Consider the following 17735-nt stretch of genomic DNA (forward strand, 5'->3'; position numbering starts at 1 on the left):
CTTTGCCAGTGAATTAGCCAAGTGCATAGAAATGAACACTTTCAGTGTCACTGAAAATCATTCATAGAAGCCATGTAATCGTACAGCAAGCATTAGGACATCTACTAAACTGAACAACTTTTTGTTGTTCCTTTATATCCTTCACTGTTAGACTTTTCATCGCCACTTTACGGTAACATACTGGCGTCACTGTTGCCAGCGTCATACCGTGACGCCGTGTTACGGTAGCTTACTGTTCTGCAGGATGATACCGTTTTTTGCTGGTGTGGTATAATACTCTTGGACAAATTATGGTAACGCACCGTAGCCTTTTTTACGGTATCTCACTGGCGCCAGTGAGATACCGTTATGTCGTTATGTCGTAAATTACGTCAACAAAGTAACATCATACTGTGATTAAAAAATTGGTATACTACCGTTTATTCCCGGTATGTCACTGTAAGCCCACTGCAAGGTAATAAACTGCAATATATTAACCAGTAACTTACCGTCATCACGCATCATCAGTACCAAAAATATTCATCTTTGCTAGAGGATACTGTGTCCCAACAGGTGGTCATACTGTTTAACAGGTCGTAATTTTACCGTAATTTCAGTTAACAGTAACATACTGTAAGAGACTGGAGGGTTCCAAAAAAATTGGATAGATAGATAGATAGATAGATACACACACACAAAATATAATTTATGTGCTTTACACCACTTTATTTATTATCACTGATTTTTCCCTGCTGAAATACACATTTCCAAAATCAAAAACTGAAAAGAACTGGAAACATTTTCATTGAGGAAGCACTTGTTTTTACTAAACCATGTAATACATTATTTTCTCAGATGGTTGTACAAACAATAACGATATTATGTCATATCCATATCATGGCAGACAACATATGCTCAAGTGATGAGTTTTCTTAGTTATATTTTGTAGGGTCTTAAACCTACAGTGTGAAGTGCCTTGGCAATCATTTTGTTGCCACCATACAAATAAACTGAATTGTAATGAATATAATATCAAGCCCCACACTTCTGCCTTTGTCCAAAATACTGGCTCACACCACCAAATCAATGTACAAAGCCAGGTCCACAAGGACATGGATGATCGTGTGTGGTGTGAATGAACTTGACTGACCTGCACTGAACCCTGATCTTGCTTTGTGGACTGAGTTCATTGATTTGTAGGGTGAGCCAATACGTGTGACAATAAAAGTGTAAGTAGCTGAAATAATTTTTAACAAACGGGTAAAAGAAGGAAAAAATATCAAAACTGTTGCACTCAAAAAACCTATTGGACAGAGACAGCGTCTTGCAAGATGGCAAGAGAGCTTGTCTTCATTGTTGTTCGTCTTGTGTAAATGTCCAGAAAGCATGGGCCATGGATCATCTGTGGAGACACGGGTAACAACACATTGGTCACTTAAATTATACAAGAAATTCACTAAAAATGGCAAAAACAGTTACCTAATTTGAAGTTCTCCACTCAAATTCCGTAAGCCGCTGGAGGAAAGTTCTGACATGAGGGTTAATGTGAACAACCTTTCGCTTCACAGTTGTCCCAGTCTTTCTGCTTGTCCCAACCTTGGAGGTACATTTTGTTCCCTCTTCAGGGTTTATCCTTACAAAAAACCTTGCACACGCTGACTCCTGGTATTCCAGGTTCAATACATAGAATGAACCAAAGAAGACTGACATTGCATCAGCAAAGGTGTTCTCTTTGTCCAGCTCAACAATTACACGCCCCTCTGCACTCACCATCCAGCAGGTGGCAATTACAGAAATTTGAGCTAGCAAAACAGAGACTGGATACCTGTGTCCACGAAAAGCTCCTGTGCCAAACAGAAATTGTAATATGGTCTAATCAGCTCTATTTCATAAATGACTTCTTACCAAGCATAATCAGCCTTGGAGTGCCTGGCAGGTTGCTCTCTGCTTCAAGGGACATCCTGGTAGATGTTTCCTGCCAGAAAAAGGACCAAGACATTTTATGTAACAAATAAAAAAATATAACAGGACAGCAAGCAACAGCATTAAACCTAGAGCTGTATGAAAAAAGCTTACATCTGCTAAGACAAAGAGGGAGTCTTCATCTTCCTTGTAATACTTCATCATGAGAAGTATGGCTGCTGTGCCAACCTTGTTGTTGGTCAAAACTCCCTCACTTTCTATCTGCTGGATGAGTGTCCTTATACCAAGGTTCAATCTGAGCTTCTGGGTGGAGAAATAGTTAACAATCCTTCTGCCTTTGGTTATGAGGGCCTGACCTAAGCGCTCACTGATATCGATGCCTGTGAGTTTGTGAAAGTGGTTTGAAAGACCTTTCTGAGTAAACAAGAATGGCCACTGCTCCTGAATTTCAGCTACTGAAAGTGAGGGACAACTGTTGATAAGCTGCCGCTGAGAAATATATGTGAGGCACATGAAGTCATCCACATCAGGTCTCTCCAAAGCTCCAGGTCCTTCTGAATTAAAAATTGTTAACAAGATGTCTTTCTTTTCCTCTAAAGAAGCTGACGTTTCCCCCTCAGGAAGTTCAACTGGCTGCCAATTTATACAGCCATAGCTATCCACAAGGCATCTAACTTTTTTTTGTGAGGTTGCATTACTGTTGGGACTGCAGTCTTCCTCATTCCTGGTTCTCTTTGTTTGACGAAGCCTATGTGTTGTATTATCTCGATTAACATGTTCAACTCTAGATTTGATGCTTCTTAGTAGTGAATAATGTCCACAACCCAGTCTTTCTCCCTTTTCAGTAAAATCTGCAAATGTTTGAGGGTATCTGTTTACAATGATCTTAGCAACCTCTTCACAAGATGCACGTTTAGGTGTTTCTGCAGTTAACTTGCATGGCCTCCACAACAATTCTAACCATACTTCTGTCCTCTGGATGACCTCTGTCTCCTCTTGTCATTGCATTCGACAGTTGGAGTGGAAATCATTCCCAAGCTCCAGAGTAATGGTGTCATTCAAATTCTTTGGTCTGCCATCTAAAAAAAAGAGAGATGGTGTTAGATTCAGTGTCTACTTTTGTTACAGCTGCAAAGATGCTGAAATTCCTCTATGATGCTCTGTATAGTGCTGGTTGGCAAGAGCATTTTAGCCTGCATTTTTAAATGACATAAAGTCAACTGTCTTCTAATAGATTAACTATGTCCTGTCCTTGCATTATGGCAAATCCCCCAATTTCTTGTTGCCTTGACTGCTGAAGTGTCTACTTATGTTTTTGAGAAATATGGCTGGAAAATGATGTTCGGACACTGAAGTATTTAGAGCAACCTTCAAATGGACATAATACTTCCCCCCCATCTTTGATATGAAATCTGAGAGAGGCACAAAGAGCTGTGAAGTTTTGTGCAGCATACCCACATCCAGGAACATGAACACAACAGTGAACTTATAAAACTCCTCCTTAGTCGTCTCCCTTCTTGTTCTGTGATTCCTAGGCATATGTGAATGAAGGCAGAAAATGTTCTGAAAGTGGCAGGACAGTTCTCAGCTCCACAAGAAAACCTATAGTTACCTACATGTTTGTGGCTTTTAACATGCAAACTGAACAATATATATTTGCGTGCACTGAAGCCACAAAATTTAGAAATACACATAGTTGCAAAAAGTTCAGTGACCAATTACCTTTCCTAAATGACATATGCAATGCAAATAGTAAGAGTATTGTCAATAGGGACCAATTCCCAGTTTTTACATGATCAAAATTATTCACAAAAGGCTTCAATAAACAGAAAATGTGTGCCGACAAGAGAGCAGTGCACAAAAATGAAAAGATATTTGAGCTCGACTCTTTAATGGGTTTAACATGACTTAGTCAGCACCCCGCACCGTACAGGTAGTACAAGCACACCTGAAAACACTGACCATCTAACAGCTTTAAACATTTGGGCGCAACCTCGGTAGTTCACCGATTCACCTGTTGCAAACATCCAAGTTTTTATCAAGTCTCATAAATCCATTGGCAACTATTACCTAACTAGTCTTTTGAGTCTCCACATTCATAGATATAGACATTTTGTCTTAGCATTTGAATGAAAATATCCTGGTAGGGTAGCTTGAAAGTCAAAACAAACAGTACTAAGAACGCATTTCTGACTTCTCTCGAATAAGTGAAAAAAAATCCAACTTTAATGTGTCCCATGTCAGTCCGTTTTAGGGAAAAAGTGTTAAGTGGTTTCATTTAATTTTGAGATACTCCCGCATGGACGAGCAATTTGGAGTCTAGCAGAGTTATCACTAATTGCATATGATCTTCAGATATAATCCAATCAACCTTGCATTTAACCCGATTGAACATCCAGTAACCTCTGACTACTTCTAAGTTGCACATGTTAACGGTCTATTCATCAATAGTTGATGGTCATGTTGTTCTCCTGCTTTGCAGCTTTGTTTGAGTCTGAATTGCGGCTTAAACGTGCAAAACTTGAGAAGCAGATCAATATTTTCTTCTTGTTGTTATTTAATGGTGGTTGGCAACCAGCGAAAGGAGCATTAACCACCTCGAGCAATATTTTCTATCCTCATTGTTGTTCTGAAAGTGAATACCCGACGTGTGTGTCATACATCACGTTGTGCGTCAGGTGAAGGTGTGGTGTCGGCTATCGCACCTGTCGCATTACAAAGCTTTAAAAACGTAACAATCGCTTTAAAAACACAACCCAACGCGCTAAACATGAACAAACATAAACACCCGTGTTACATTATCACGTATATCCAGGACATCTCTTCTGAACCAAGATGAAGTGGTGCTACAAAGGAATTATTTCTTTAGGAGAGTGCATTTAATAGCAGTCTGGCCTGCCACAAAAGGCACCGCTAAAAATACAGTTTCTGCTTGTCCCAGAATTGATCAATTTTGAGAGTGAAGTTGTAGGACTGATGCTGGTTAGTGGATGTGACACCTGAACTTGAGTAAAATGACGACCAGAGCATATTATTAGGTTAGTTCACTGTAGTTAGGCAGAGGTGTCTTAAAAAGTACCACCTTATACAAACCAAATGAAGGTCCAGTATAAGAAAGAATAAGAAGAGAAAAAAGGAACACCCTGCTAAATGAAGTCATTTTTAAACATTACTCTAAATGTAGCCATTAGTTTTTGTTGCTGGCCATACAAAAAATAAGTATACTTCAAGTATATTTCCCAAGTATACCTTACCTAGTACGTGTACTAATAATGCTTCTTGGCATATATTGGCCCCCGTTTTAGTACATAACAGTATTCTTGAAATGAACTTTTAGATGTACTTTTTGTTCACCATAATTGTACTAGCATAATGTCATAATGTCTACAAGAGTATAATTAAATATACTCGACTCTATCACAATACTAACCTTACAGTATTAATAATGTTTCACATTGTTTGAATAAACAAATACATTTATTAATATATGAGGTTCCATTCAGTTCAAGGAATTAAATTTTAGTGTGGCTGCAACTTACTCCTTAATTTAAAAATTATGCTGTATATTGTAGTTTATATTTTATACTACTTTCACAGTGAATCGCATTTTATAGTAATGACTCTGAATGAGGATTTAAGTAATTACTCTTAGATCTACAGTAGAAAACAACAGAAATCCAGATGGTGTAATAGTATAATCTCAGTAACATCACCAATTGTTACATTTGCTGTATTTTACAGCTGTTTCCATGAGTACGGTGAGTTATCGTAAAAATAATGTAATCTCATGGAATTTTCCCACAATTACATGCAAATTACAGTACTAAACTGCTAACATCCTTTAGAGTTTTTTACTGTTGATTTTGCAGTACTAAGCTATGGAAATTACTGCAAAGGCTAACAGTGTTGTGATAAAACTTTGCAGTGCCTGATTTTATGCACTGAAAGTCAATTGACTTCATACTAAAGCGTATTTGTATTTTGCCTTTTATTCTGACATTTTATCTCCAGACAGGACCATTATAAGAGTGTTGCCTCCCAAATTTGCTGTTTTGAGGTGTACTGCTCAACTGATTAACTTTCTCTAACCCTCCTCAGTAATGCTTTACTTTTCATATCATTTTAACAGGTTTTTTTTTACAGCAATCTTTACATCAAATAGAGACATTGTTGGTGGTTGCAACAAGAGCAATAACAATATAAAACATACAAACAAAAACTTTTCATATCATTACTGTAAATGGTCAATGAATTTGTAGTGAATAGTGAACAGCCATACAGGATATGAAAAGTTTTGGAGTTATCAGATAATTTAAAAAAAAGTGAAAGTTTGCCTTTGCTGTGAAAGTATGCATGAAACTTAATGATCCACTTCCATGCACTGAAGGAGTAGTTTCAAATAAGATGTGTTTAGATGTGTTTTTGATGCTGTTATTTTAAAGAAAGTTTTCTTCACAAGACTTTATTTGACTAAGTTTGTCTTTGTTCTGAGTTACTAACATACCTTTTGTTTACAATCGATACAAGCAATATTAAAATATGAGAACTGACATACAATATGTATAATAACTTAAAACTAAGCTAAATCCCACTGAAATGTCATATGGAAAATAATTTGAGGGCTGCATAAATAATAAACCTGAGTAATGCTTTGTGAGGGAATGAAAGGATCAGGCAATGCTTTTATAACACTGAATATTTATTTGAAACACAGTCAATTCAAAGATTTCATCATTACTATGATCTGTTAGGATATTCTGTACTTCTTTGCACAAAGATAAGCTCTGGGCTGCTAACCACAGTGGTTTCTTCTCTTGTGACTTTCTTGACAGAACCAGCAATTTCTCTCCCTGTGGACATGGCAAGTGTCAGTTTCTATCAGACTTGCACTAAGTAGATCATAAAATGATGGGAAATGTACTATTTCTTTTTCAGATGAACCTTTTCAGCGGAGACCTTTTATGGTATGGCCACTGTTTAGCTTCGTTAATCATCTTACTCAAAAACAAGGGGGATCAAACTCCAGGAAACACTGTACTGATGGTGTCAGTGTACAACTTACTTTTTCTGAAGCACCTGGGTTCACAGTTATTTCCAAGAGTAGGTTGGCAAATAGCTACATCACAGTGGATGTACAGCTGGTCAAAAACAGAAAAAAAGCACATCTTTGAAAATATGTTACAACAAAAAGTAAGCATGAAATGAAAATAAAGATATTTTTCGCTTAGTATTGGGATGCTATACCTTTTTCTGTAAAGGAGGCATAATGTTTGGCTTTGTAGCTGCTGACTGGGTTGAACTACCATCGCCTACAAAATGGAACATTTTGAAAACAAAGCGGTTGTGGTGGCTTGGAAACTTGAATCCAAATGAGGGTCTGGGAAGCAGGGTTGTTAGGTAGCGGTCATCACGATAGGGGCAGCTATGTTAAAAGCAAAGTGTGTACAGTAAACATCAAAAATATAATACAAATGCCTCCAAATTAAGAGCACCACCTACTCTTACCCATCAATCAGCAAGTCCCACTGAGGAAGACTATGAAGATAGGAATCAGAGGTTGCCCAACATCTTTCAAGAGTTAAGACAAAGTTGGGATCGGTCCTCTCCATCAGGTAGACCTCAACGTAAACAGGATCCCTCAAAACCTTTCTGACAGGGTATTCGACAGCGGTGTAAAAAGAGGTGTAGACTTCCTCTTCTGTCCAAAAAATGAGAATAGTTGTAGTTGTTGACACATTCCCTACTAAAAGAGACTATCTTTGCAGATTTAGCTCTCCAAGACTAACCTTCAACACAACCCTTGGCAACACATTGTCCATTGGCCAGCTTGAGTTCCACACGCACAGGTCCAGCAGCTGCAACTGAGTTTGGCGGAGGAACCGGACCAACATCAATAACCAAAGCCTCAACTGTGGTGCCAACATATCTGCACTGGAACAACAACCTGGCACAAGAAATACAGTTTATCTTAGTCACTCATGAAGTAATTTAGCTATAAACTTTGAATAACAATTTCTTTCTCACTGAACGTTTTCGATCTTCTAGTTTCTGCCCATGCGTGGTAACATTTTTGCCTATGCTGTATCTACTTTCTGATAAAGATATTAAAATATTTACTCATTGTAGGTGTCCCTGGTAATGGATCCATGGGGTCCAGTAATCACTTGGTATACGGAAGACATCCTGTTCTCGTAAATTAGAACACCAGGCTCCTCCTACAGTATAATGACAGGATTTCAGTCTTTAACATTGCCTGTAAAAACTTAAACTTAAAACTTAAATAACTTCAAATCATCTGCTAAAAACCTTGGTATTACTTGTGATCAGCACCTGAATTTTGAAACTCAAATCTCAAAGGTTACCCAATATTGTTTCCTTCATCTCAGAAATGTTGCGAAAATCAAACCTTAAATGTCAGTGAATCCTCTTGAACTTTTAGTACACACTTTAAGTTTCTGTCAGTCCTCAGATCGTCTCCAATTAGTTCCGAATGCAGCAGCAAGGCGGCTAATGAAAATTACAGTGGTCACATATTACACCTGTCCTTGCATCCCTTCACTGGCTTTCAGTGAAATTCAGAATCCACTTTAAAATTCTGTTATTGACATATAAGGCTCTACATGTACAGGCCCCTGGTTATTTAGCTGAGTTTCTAACACCTCAATGCAGCTGGCCTCTCCGATTGTCTGACCAGGGTCTTCTAACTGTCCCTAGCTCTGATTTTAAAACCAGAGGTGTTGTAGCACCCAAACTGTGGAACAGCTTTGCTCAGTCAATGAGGTTGGCTCACTCTTTTATTTGTTTTAAGCAACTACTGAAAATAAAATAACAGTTTGCGGCTTTTATGTGAACTGTGCAGTAAACTCTGTTTTGAAAAGTGCTATATAAATAAGTTTTTCATGATTACTATTAGTAGTAGGAGGAGGAGTATTAAAAGTATCATTATTATTAATTCAGTTACAACACTTACTTTTACAACTGTACCACAGGCAGTGACAGGGAACTCATAGATGGCAAAAGCTGAAGTGCTGCCAACTGGATTGCAGCTGTGACCATTCTCATAGAAAGAAATTGTCTCCAAGTCAGTGTTGGGCAGAGTTGCATCTCTGGCCACCACCACGATGAACAGGCCTTCCTTGGTGCACTGAAGTGTCACTGAGGCAACAATAATAATAAAGTACAACAAAAAGAAAGACAAATGCAAATGCTTTTACCCTTTCACCATAATGTATCAGTGGTGTAGTTTATCTATAAAGCAGAACTTCTTACCAGATTTGCCATATTAGCACATGAGTCCATCAAAACAACAGTTTATAGCGTCACATTCAGAAGCAGAGATTTCATTAGTGCCACACGGTATCCTGTAGTTTTCCGCAACTTCACAAGTGTGAAATGACTCTAAAGGCTTTTGAGGGTTCAGAGGTCTTTTGGGCTGCTGAGGCTGCTGAGGGTATTCAGGGTTATTGATTTGCTTCTGCCCCTGTGGAGATGGTGGGTATCTAGGATTCTGAGGGTTCTGAGACCCTTGCCCATAATTTTGGGCATTCGATCTATAGCCCAGCAGGGCAAATAATAAAAGACGACAACAAGTCAGCTTTAGTACCATTACGTCACATAAAAGAGCAGCAAATTCTGTGAAATGTATCCTGCAAATATGTTGACTTTTATAAGGTATGGTTAATGATGGCCTGTTAGGATCTCACATCTGAACAGTTTCATAACAAGAACCTTCACAGGGTCTGTCTGACCAACACTGTGCCTTCACAGTGTAAACAAAAACTTTTATTTATCTTTCATTTTGACATCGTTGCAAATCGTTGCAACAGGATGAAGTGTTCTTTGTCTGTGATTTAAAAAAAAAAAGAAGGTATAATTAGACGTAAGCAGGTCATCTGTGGACAGAAGGCAAGAGCTTTCAGTATTATGTATTTTGGCTGCATGAGCTATTCAGTCATTTTATTTGTGACAGGTTAAAATGTTAGTTTTAAAACTCCTGAGAGTCATTTTGTAAATCTATACTGTGCATGCATCTCAAACAAAATATACAGTTTCCTCCTCTTCGGTAACCTCTTCGGAGTCAAAGTCTTGTTTAGGATGAATTTTTATTTATTTAAGTCACTCCTCATAAAAATAAACGGTTTATTTTACGTGATAACCCAATAAAATCATGAATTTGTAATAATGTAATAGCATCTAGAGAGGTAATTCTGAGTAAATTAAAAAGTGATATAAACAAATTAAACCAGAGAAGAAGTATTGTGCAAATTGTACAGCTACTATTGTTTATCTGATGCACAAAAAAAACTTGTGTCTCCACAATTAAACTTTTTGTCACTGTTGTCTATATACCTGCACCCATTACTCACATGAAAACAGACTTTTTTTTTTTTAAATGTTCTTTTATATAATTTTTTCTTCTCTTGCAAAACTGTGTACTGCAAAGCTCTGAGTGAATGTCTTTATAGTTTTGGCCAAAGTGATAGCAAAAGTCTATGAATCTCTCTGGTGGGTGTGTCACTCCTATCACTATGGCTGTTTAGCAGCTGGTGGTGGACTTCAGAAGGGGTCAGCACAGAGACTACAAGCCCATTATCATCAATGGAGCTCCAGTGGAGAGGGTGCAGTCCTTCAAGTATCTTGGTGTTCACATCTCCTCAGACCCGACATGGGCTGCCCACATTCAGGTCCAGACCAAAAAGGCTAGGCAGCGCCTGTATCACCTACGACAACTGAGGAAGTTCAGGGTCTCTCCAAAGATCCTCAGGATTTTCTATACAGGCGCTGTGGAGAGCATCCTCACACAGAACATGACATCGTGGTTTGGGAACAGCTGTGTGAAGGACCAAAAAGATCTCCAGAGAGTGATCCGTACAGCAAAACGCTGCTGCAGGATTGCTCTCCCCCCGCTTCAGGACACCTACACCAGGAGATGCCGGACTACAGCAGCGCAGATACTGAAGGACCCGTCCCATCCTGGCAACAAACTGTTCCAACTTCTGCAATCTGGTAGAAGGTTCCGCATCTTCCGGGCAAGGATAGAGAGACTCAAGAGGAGCTTCTATCCCCAAGCCATCCGTGCCCTAAACACACACACCCGCCCTCTCACATCATCTATAATTGACTGAGACAGGACTCTCTTCCAGACACTCTAAACCAAGGCACAATGTACATTTCAATTCCTTTAATTTTAAATATGTTTATATTGTCTATCCTGTAAAAATAGTCAGATGTCTATTCATATTAATGTACAAAATTCACCTGCTTGCTGCTACTACTGCACATTCACCCAATGTATATATATATTTATATATATATATATATATATATATATATATATATATATATATATATATATATACTGCAAGACTGCAAGACCAGACTGACTAACCTGTGCACTGCCTGGATTGATTACAAGAAGGCCTATGACTCAATGCCCCACAGCTGGATACTGGAATGCCTAGAATTGTACAAGATCAATGGGACCCTAAGAGCCTTCATCAGGAACTCAATGGGGATGTGGCGTACAACACTAGAGGCCAACTCCAAGCCCATAGCACAAGTCACCATCAAGTGCGGGATCTACCAAGGAGATGCTCTGTCCCCACTGCTGTTCTGCATAGGCCTGAACCCCCTCAGTGAGATCATTAACAAGACTGGCTACGGATACCGACTACGGAACGGAGCAGTTGTCAGCCACCTCCTGTACATGGATGACATCAAGCTGTATGCCAAGAATGAACGAGACATCGATTCACTGATCCACACTACCAGGCTATACAGCAATGACATTGGAATGTCGTTCGGACTGGAGAAGTGTAGTCGGATGGTAACAAAGAGAGGGAAGGTAGTCAGAACTGAGGGGATTGAACTACCAGAAGGCAACATTGCAGACATAGAGGACAGTTACAAGTACTTGGGGATCCCGCAGGCGAATGGGAACCATGAAGAGGCCGCTAGAAAAGCTGCAACCACCAAGTACCTGCAGAGGGTCAGGCAAGTCCTGAGGAGTCAGCTGAATGGTAAGAACAAGATCCGGGCCATCAACACGTACGCCCTGCCCGTGATCAGGTACCCTGCTGGGGTAATAGGCTGGCCAAAGGAGGAGATAGAAGCCACTGACATAAAGACAAGAAAGCTCCTTACCATGCATGGAGGGTTTCACCCCAAGTCCAGCACCCTGAGGCTGTACGCTAAGCGGAAGGAAGGGGGCCGGGGACTGGTGAGTGTCAGCACCACAGTCCAGGATGAGACAACGAACATCCAAGAATACATTGGGAAGATGGCCCCAACTGACCGAGTGCTCAGTGAATACCTCAGGCAGCAGAAACCCAAGAAAGAGGAGGGAGACGAGGAACCATCATGGAAGGACAGGCCCCTGCACGGTATGTACCACCGGCAGATAGAGGAGGTGGCTGATATCCAGAAATCCTACCAGTGGCTGGACAAAGCTGGACTGAAAGACAGCACAGAGGCACTAATCATGGCAGCACAAGAACAAGCTCTGAGCACAAGATCCATAGAGGCTGGGGTCTATCACACCAGGCAAGACCCCAGGTGCAGGCTGTGTAAAGATGCCCCAGAGACAATCCAGCACATAACAGCAGGGTGCAAGATGCTAGCAGGCAAGGCATACATGGAACGCCATAACCAAGTGGCCGGCATAGTGTACAGGAACATCTGTGCCGAGTATAACCTGGAAGTCCCGAGGTCAAAATGGGAGATGCCCCCAAGGGTGGTGGAGAATGACCGAGCTAAGATCCTGTGGGACTTCCAGATACAGACGGACAAAATGGTGGTGGCTAACCAACCGGACATAGTGGTGGTAGACAAACAGAAGAAGATGGCCGTAGTGATCGATGTAGCGGTTCCGAATGACAGCAATATCAGGAAGAAGGAACACGAGAAGCTGGAGAAATACCAAGGGCTCAGAGAAGAGCTCGAGAGGATGTGGAGGGTGAAGGTAACGGTGGTCCCCGTGGTAATCGGAGCACTAGGTGCGGTGACTCCCAAGATAGGCGAGTGGCTCCAGCAGATCCCGGGAACAACATCGGAGATCTCTGTCCAGAAGAGCGCAGTCCTGGGAACAGCTAAGATACTGCGCAGGACCCTCAAGCTCCCAGGCCTCTGGTAGAGGACCCGAGCTTGAAGGATAAACCGCCCGCAGGGGCGTGCTGGGTGTTTTTTATATATATATATATATATATATATATATATATATATATATATATATATATATATATATATATATATAATGTTCCTCCTCTACCCCCCCCTCCCCCCCACAATTTTTGCACATGTCGAGGAGCGTGTCAGGCTACATTTCACTGTGTGTTATACTTGTATAACTATGCATGTGACAAATAAAGAACCTTGAACCTTGAACCTTGAACCAGATCTCAGTACTGACTTGAAAGTGCATGGACTGCATGGCAAAAATCCTTCTTCAATTTTTTTTCTCCAATGTCCCTTACTGGGATCCATACTTTCACATGTTCTTTAAAGGAAACTGGATTTAAATACAATAACAACAACAACTCCCACCCACCTGCCCACTGTTATTAAAAAATATATAAAGGCCTTTTGATTTTAGACTTCCCTTGTGTTAGAATGGCTCAATAACATTTTCTTTCTCATATCTCATATATCTTCTTTTATTTTGTGGTTGGTGGTTAATCTGTTATGAATTAGAGCCATATTGATCTGCAGACCTTTACATAAGGTGCTTTGGCAAAATATTGATTTTGATCTACTATGTTAAGGGCACCTAAACCAGGGTCAACATAACCTTTTGTGTCCTGTTTTTCTGCTGCATCTTTGTCACCTGTTTGAATATCTTTTCTCACTTGTTTGAAGAAACCATGATTGAAGAAGATTTGCCTGTGTGCTCCACAGTCACATTTTATGACTAAGAAACTGAAGAATCTGAATCCAGATGTATAAAAAAGTTGCTAGTTAGCAAGTGCAGTCATTTCAGTAGCTAAAATTGATGTTCATCAACCCTGAGGCCAGCTGAAGGGGAGGGAATGTAGTGGAAGTAAACAAGTTCACTGTGTTATAAAAGCAGATGGGCATTTCCAGCTCCCTTACAGCACCCAGTGAACTACCGTGGGCACCATGCTACTGAAGTGTGCCACTGTTTGCCTTGTGGCACTGGCCTTGCTTGGACTCTGTGATGCTCAGGGTGGTTTTGTGCCTGGGGTGTGGGCTCCAGACCACCAACAACAAAAACAAATATTTGAAAAACCACTCACATGGAAATACCCTGAAGATCCTAAGCCCAAGCCTAAGCCTGATGTGCCGTTCCAGCTGAGATATCCTGTTTCTGCTGCATCTGTTGCTGTTGAATGCAGGGAGGACATTGTTCGTGTGGAAGTCAAAAAGGATTTCTTTGGAGTTGGCCAGCTGATAAATTCGGCTGACCTTACCCTGGGTTCATGCGCTGTTGTCGGAGAGGATACGCCAGCTCAAGTGCTGATTTATCAAGCTCAGCTGCAGAATTGTGGGAGCACATTAAAAGTATGAAGAATAAATATTACATTATTTTGAAATTTAATTCAAGAGCTGGAAAACAGGTTTATGTATAATTTGACTTGTTTTGTATATATATTTTTGCTAGATGACTGGAGATTCCTTCATCTACACCTTCACACTGAACTACAACCCCCAGCCTGTGGGTGATTCTCCTGTGATTAGGACCGACAAAGCAGCTGTAATTGTTGAATGTCACTACCAAAGGTACGTAAACATTGGGAAGATTTGTTAAGATAAAGACATCAAAACAATAGAATTATATTAGTATTTAATGTGCTCTATAGTACGACCTAAATATTTTTAGTAATCTAGAATTTACCAAATGTAATCTGGATATTTCAGTGATATATTATTCTTGCTTTAGTTTTTTGCATTCTCGTAAAACATGTCCTGTCACTTAGAAAGCACAATGTAAGCAGTCTCGCTCTTGAACCCCTCTGGGTCCCATTATCTGTGGCTAAGATGGCACAAGAGTTTCTGTACTTCACCCTGACACTCATGACTGGTGCGTTTAAGATCAGTTTCTCAGTGTGTTTTATATTGTATGCGACCTTGATTCAAAATACATACTTGTTTGAATTATAGAATTGTCATGTCTTGTTTCACAGATGACTGGAAAAATGAGAGGCCAAGCAACCAGTATTTCCTGGGTGACGAGATTAATTTTGAGGTCTCTGTCATGCAGTACCACCATGTGCAGCTCCGTGTTTATGTGGACAAATGTGTAGCTACCCTTTCAGCTGATGCATCTTCTAGCCCCAGATATGCATTCATAGAGCAAGGGTAATGTAGTTTGATGAGATTGTTGAAGTTGTTTTGTATATTAAGACCTGATTATCACAGATGCCTATGCTACTGGTTACTATGGTCATTTCACATTGTTTTCTTGTGTGCAGGTGTATGATTGATGGTAGGCTCACTGGATCTGTTTCGAGGTTCCTGGATCGCACTGCAGAGAACAAGCTTCAGTTCCAGCTTGAATCCTTCAAGTTCCAGAATGCTAACAGTGGAAAAGTATGCAATTCCAAATTTGAGTTACTAAGTGCATTGTGTTATATTTTCAACAACATTACTAATGTAGAACTATTACATAGAATAATAACATAAATTCTCTCCTGTTCTTAGCTGTACATTACCTGCAACTTGAGAGCAACATCTGTTGCCCAAGTCATTGACAGTAACCACAGAGCTTGTTCCTACATCCGTGGGTGAGTCTACCTTTGTACACATGTATCAATTAGACCAGAACTGATGTGGCGATACTGCTTACATTTCCATTTCTCCCAAGGTGGAAAGAAGCTGCTGGATATGATGGTGCTTGTGGCTCCTGTGAGTCTTTAACAGGTGGGCAAACTAGTATTGGAATTATTAGTGGCACTACTGGAGGTGGACTTGGTAATACAGGCATGGGAAATACAGGAACAGGGACTACAGGCACTGGAACTGGAAATATTGGTGGCGGAACCACGGGTTCTACAAGCCCAATTAAACAGGTCCCTTGGTTTAGGGGGAGACGGGACGTGTCTCAGCAGGAAGGTATGTGTTTTAAAAAAATATAAGTATTGCAACATTTTAGTAGAGGGAAAGTTTCATTTCAGTTGGTCCTACAAAAAGATAATTGTTTTATGCTTTCTATTTTTTAAGTAAAAAAAAAAAAACCACAATGATGCATACTGCAACAATTCTTCTTTCTTTTCTCAGTTTTGGAATGGGAAGGAGAAGTCACCTTGGGTCCCATCTCCATTGAAGAGAAGAAGATAGCTTAAAACAATTTCCTGCTATAAACACGGCCATTAAAATGAACTTCATCTGTGGTTCATGCCTGAACATATGTTAATTTCATTCTTCTTATTCATAGCTCACAACAATATAATAAGACATTGAGGAATGAAAAGGTCCTTCACTGAAACGTAACTCCTTTTACATGCCCCCTCTCTGTAATTACAAATGTTTTATATAGAGCTTGTGTATCCATGAATTGGAACTATTCACATGTAATGAAAATAAAAACGCAACTGTTTGAATTTATTGTGTAATTCACTCAGAACTTTCTTAAGCTTTGCATTGGATCTATTGTAAATTGAAACAAAAAAATAAAATCTAGAAATTAAGAAATATTGAATAGATATAATAACAAATATAATGAGTTAAAAGAGCAATCAGGGGTTGAGCAAAAATGACTCAATAGCACATGTTAGACAATATAGTCAACTGTCTTGTTGTATTTCTGTCAATATGCATGCTTTTAGGGTAAAACAAACAAACAAAAAGGTAAAACAAATCAATATCAATATCATATCACTCAGAAATCATAAGTGGATGAAGGACGAAGCCATTCACAATCAGCCCCAGGCCATATCCTCATAGTGCCTCCTGATTGGTGCCCTCAGCCTGTCATCACAGACAGCACCCAGAACTCAAACACAACCAGCAAAAACATACAAGTAGCACAGAGTAATAGAAACATGTTTGCTAAATATGAGAAATATACACCTAACAGTGAAAGAAGAAGAAGCCACTTAAAGAGGCCTAACTCTCATCTTCTCAGATGCCCTCTCAGTCAGTCAGCATCTACACCTCAAAGAGCAAAAACACAGGAAATCCGGGCTCTAATCATGGCTCTTATTGTGCTTCCAGGTAATCCCTGTTTTCATTCAGCAATGAGCTTTTGCTGTCACCGTGTGGTATAAATGCTAAACTTCAGTTTACCGAGAGAGAGTTTCAGCACCACATGCAGTGAACAGCTACGCGGGAGGTCTGATCATAAAGCAGTATAGCCAAACACTTCAAAGTGTGGTTTTATGGAAGTTCACTGAAACACAAACCTATGTTCTCTGTTTTATTAAACTCATTTTTATTTGGGTCACGATGGAAATCCGGTAAGTTATGGACCCGAAATTAAAATTCATATAATTACATTTAATGTGTTCACCCACACTGCAGAGGCACCAAATGACTATTTCTGGGAGACGTTACAGTATATAGGCCTTGTAAACCTTGCAATTAAAAAGCGTCCTCCAGTCCATTCTAAGGCACGGTTACAAAACGAGGACTTAGAATTGAAGTCCCTGCCTTTTCCCGGGGAATCCTCGGATCTCCCCAAGGCTGGTCCACACGGATGTTGGCACGAAAAGCACGTTTGCTTTGCCTGCAAATTTTACTCACTGTAATTTCATCTTAACAACTTTATGGCCGCTGTTTTATCTGTTTTGCTCCGTGTGACCCTCTAGGCTCTGACTACATCCACTCAGCACAGCCTGCTCATATGGTATCAGCACTGACGTTATACCGTCTCCGCTTTA

At 39.9% G+C, this 17735-nt stretch overlaps 1 protein-coding gene and 2 pseudogenes across 3 annotated transcripts; 1 reads left to right on the top strand and 2 right to left on the bottom strand.

Annotated features, from left to right (window-relative positions):
* Positions 1-1458: 1458 nt before the first annotated feature.
* LOC111500490 (uncharacterized) lies at positions 1459-3023 on the bottom strand (annotated as a pseudogene). Its single transcript, XR_013099652.1, has 3 exons — positions 2056-3023; positions 1885-1954; positions 1459-1781 (listed from the first exon to the last, which is right to left on the bottom strand). The product of XR_013099652.1 is annotated as an uncharacterized LOC111500490 (transcript).
* A 3589-nt stretch (positions 3024-6612) lies between these two features.
* On the bottom strand, positions 6613-9508 carry LOC101478129 (zona pellucida sperm-binding protein 4-like; annotated as a pseudogene). Its single transcript, XR_013099759.1, has 8 exons — positions 9172-9508; positions 8873-9057; positions 8020-8117; positions 7689-7846; positions 7408-7600; positions 7147-7324; positions 6965-7040; positions 6613-6752 (listed from the first exon to the last, which is right to left on the bottom strand). The product of XR_013099759.1 is annotated as a zona pellucida sperm-binding protein 4-like (transcript).
* Positions 9509-14002: 4494 nt separating this feature from the next.
* LOC101480199 (zona pellucida sperm-binding protein 3-like) lies at positions 14003-16457 on the top strand. The gene is made up of 8 exons (XM_004553331.3): positions 14003-14418; positions 14519-14637; positions 14835-14938; positions 15042-15216; positions 15330-15447; positions 15559-15641; positions 15722-15969; positions 16135-16457. Exons 1-8 carry the CDS (start codon positions 14017-14019, stop codon positions 16197-16199), a joined length of 1314 nt encoding a protein of 437 aa, XP_004553388.2. The 5' UTR covers positions 14003-14016; the 3' UTR covers positions 16200-16457.
* The last annotated feature ends 1278 nt before the right edge of the window (positions 16458-17735 follow it).

Source organism: Maylandia zebra, linkage group LG7, assembly GCF_041146795.1.
Source record: "Maylandia zebra isolate NMK-2024a linkage group LG7, Mzebra_GT3a, whole genome shotgun sequence".
NCBI lineage: Eukaryota > Metazoa > Chordata > Actinopteri > Cichliformes > Cichlidae > Maylandia > Maylandia zebra.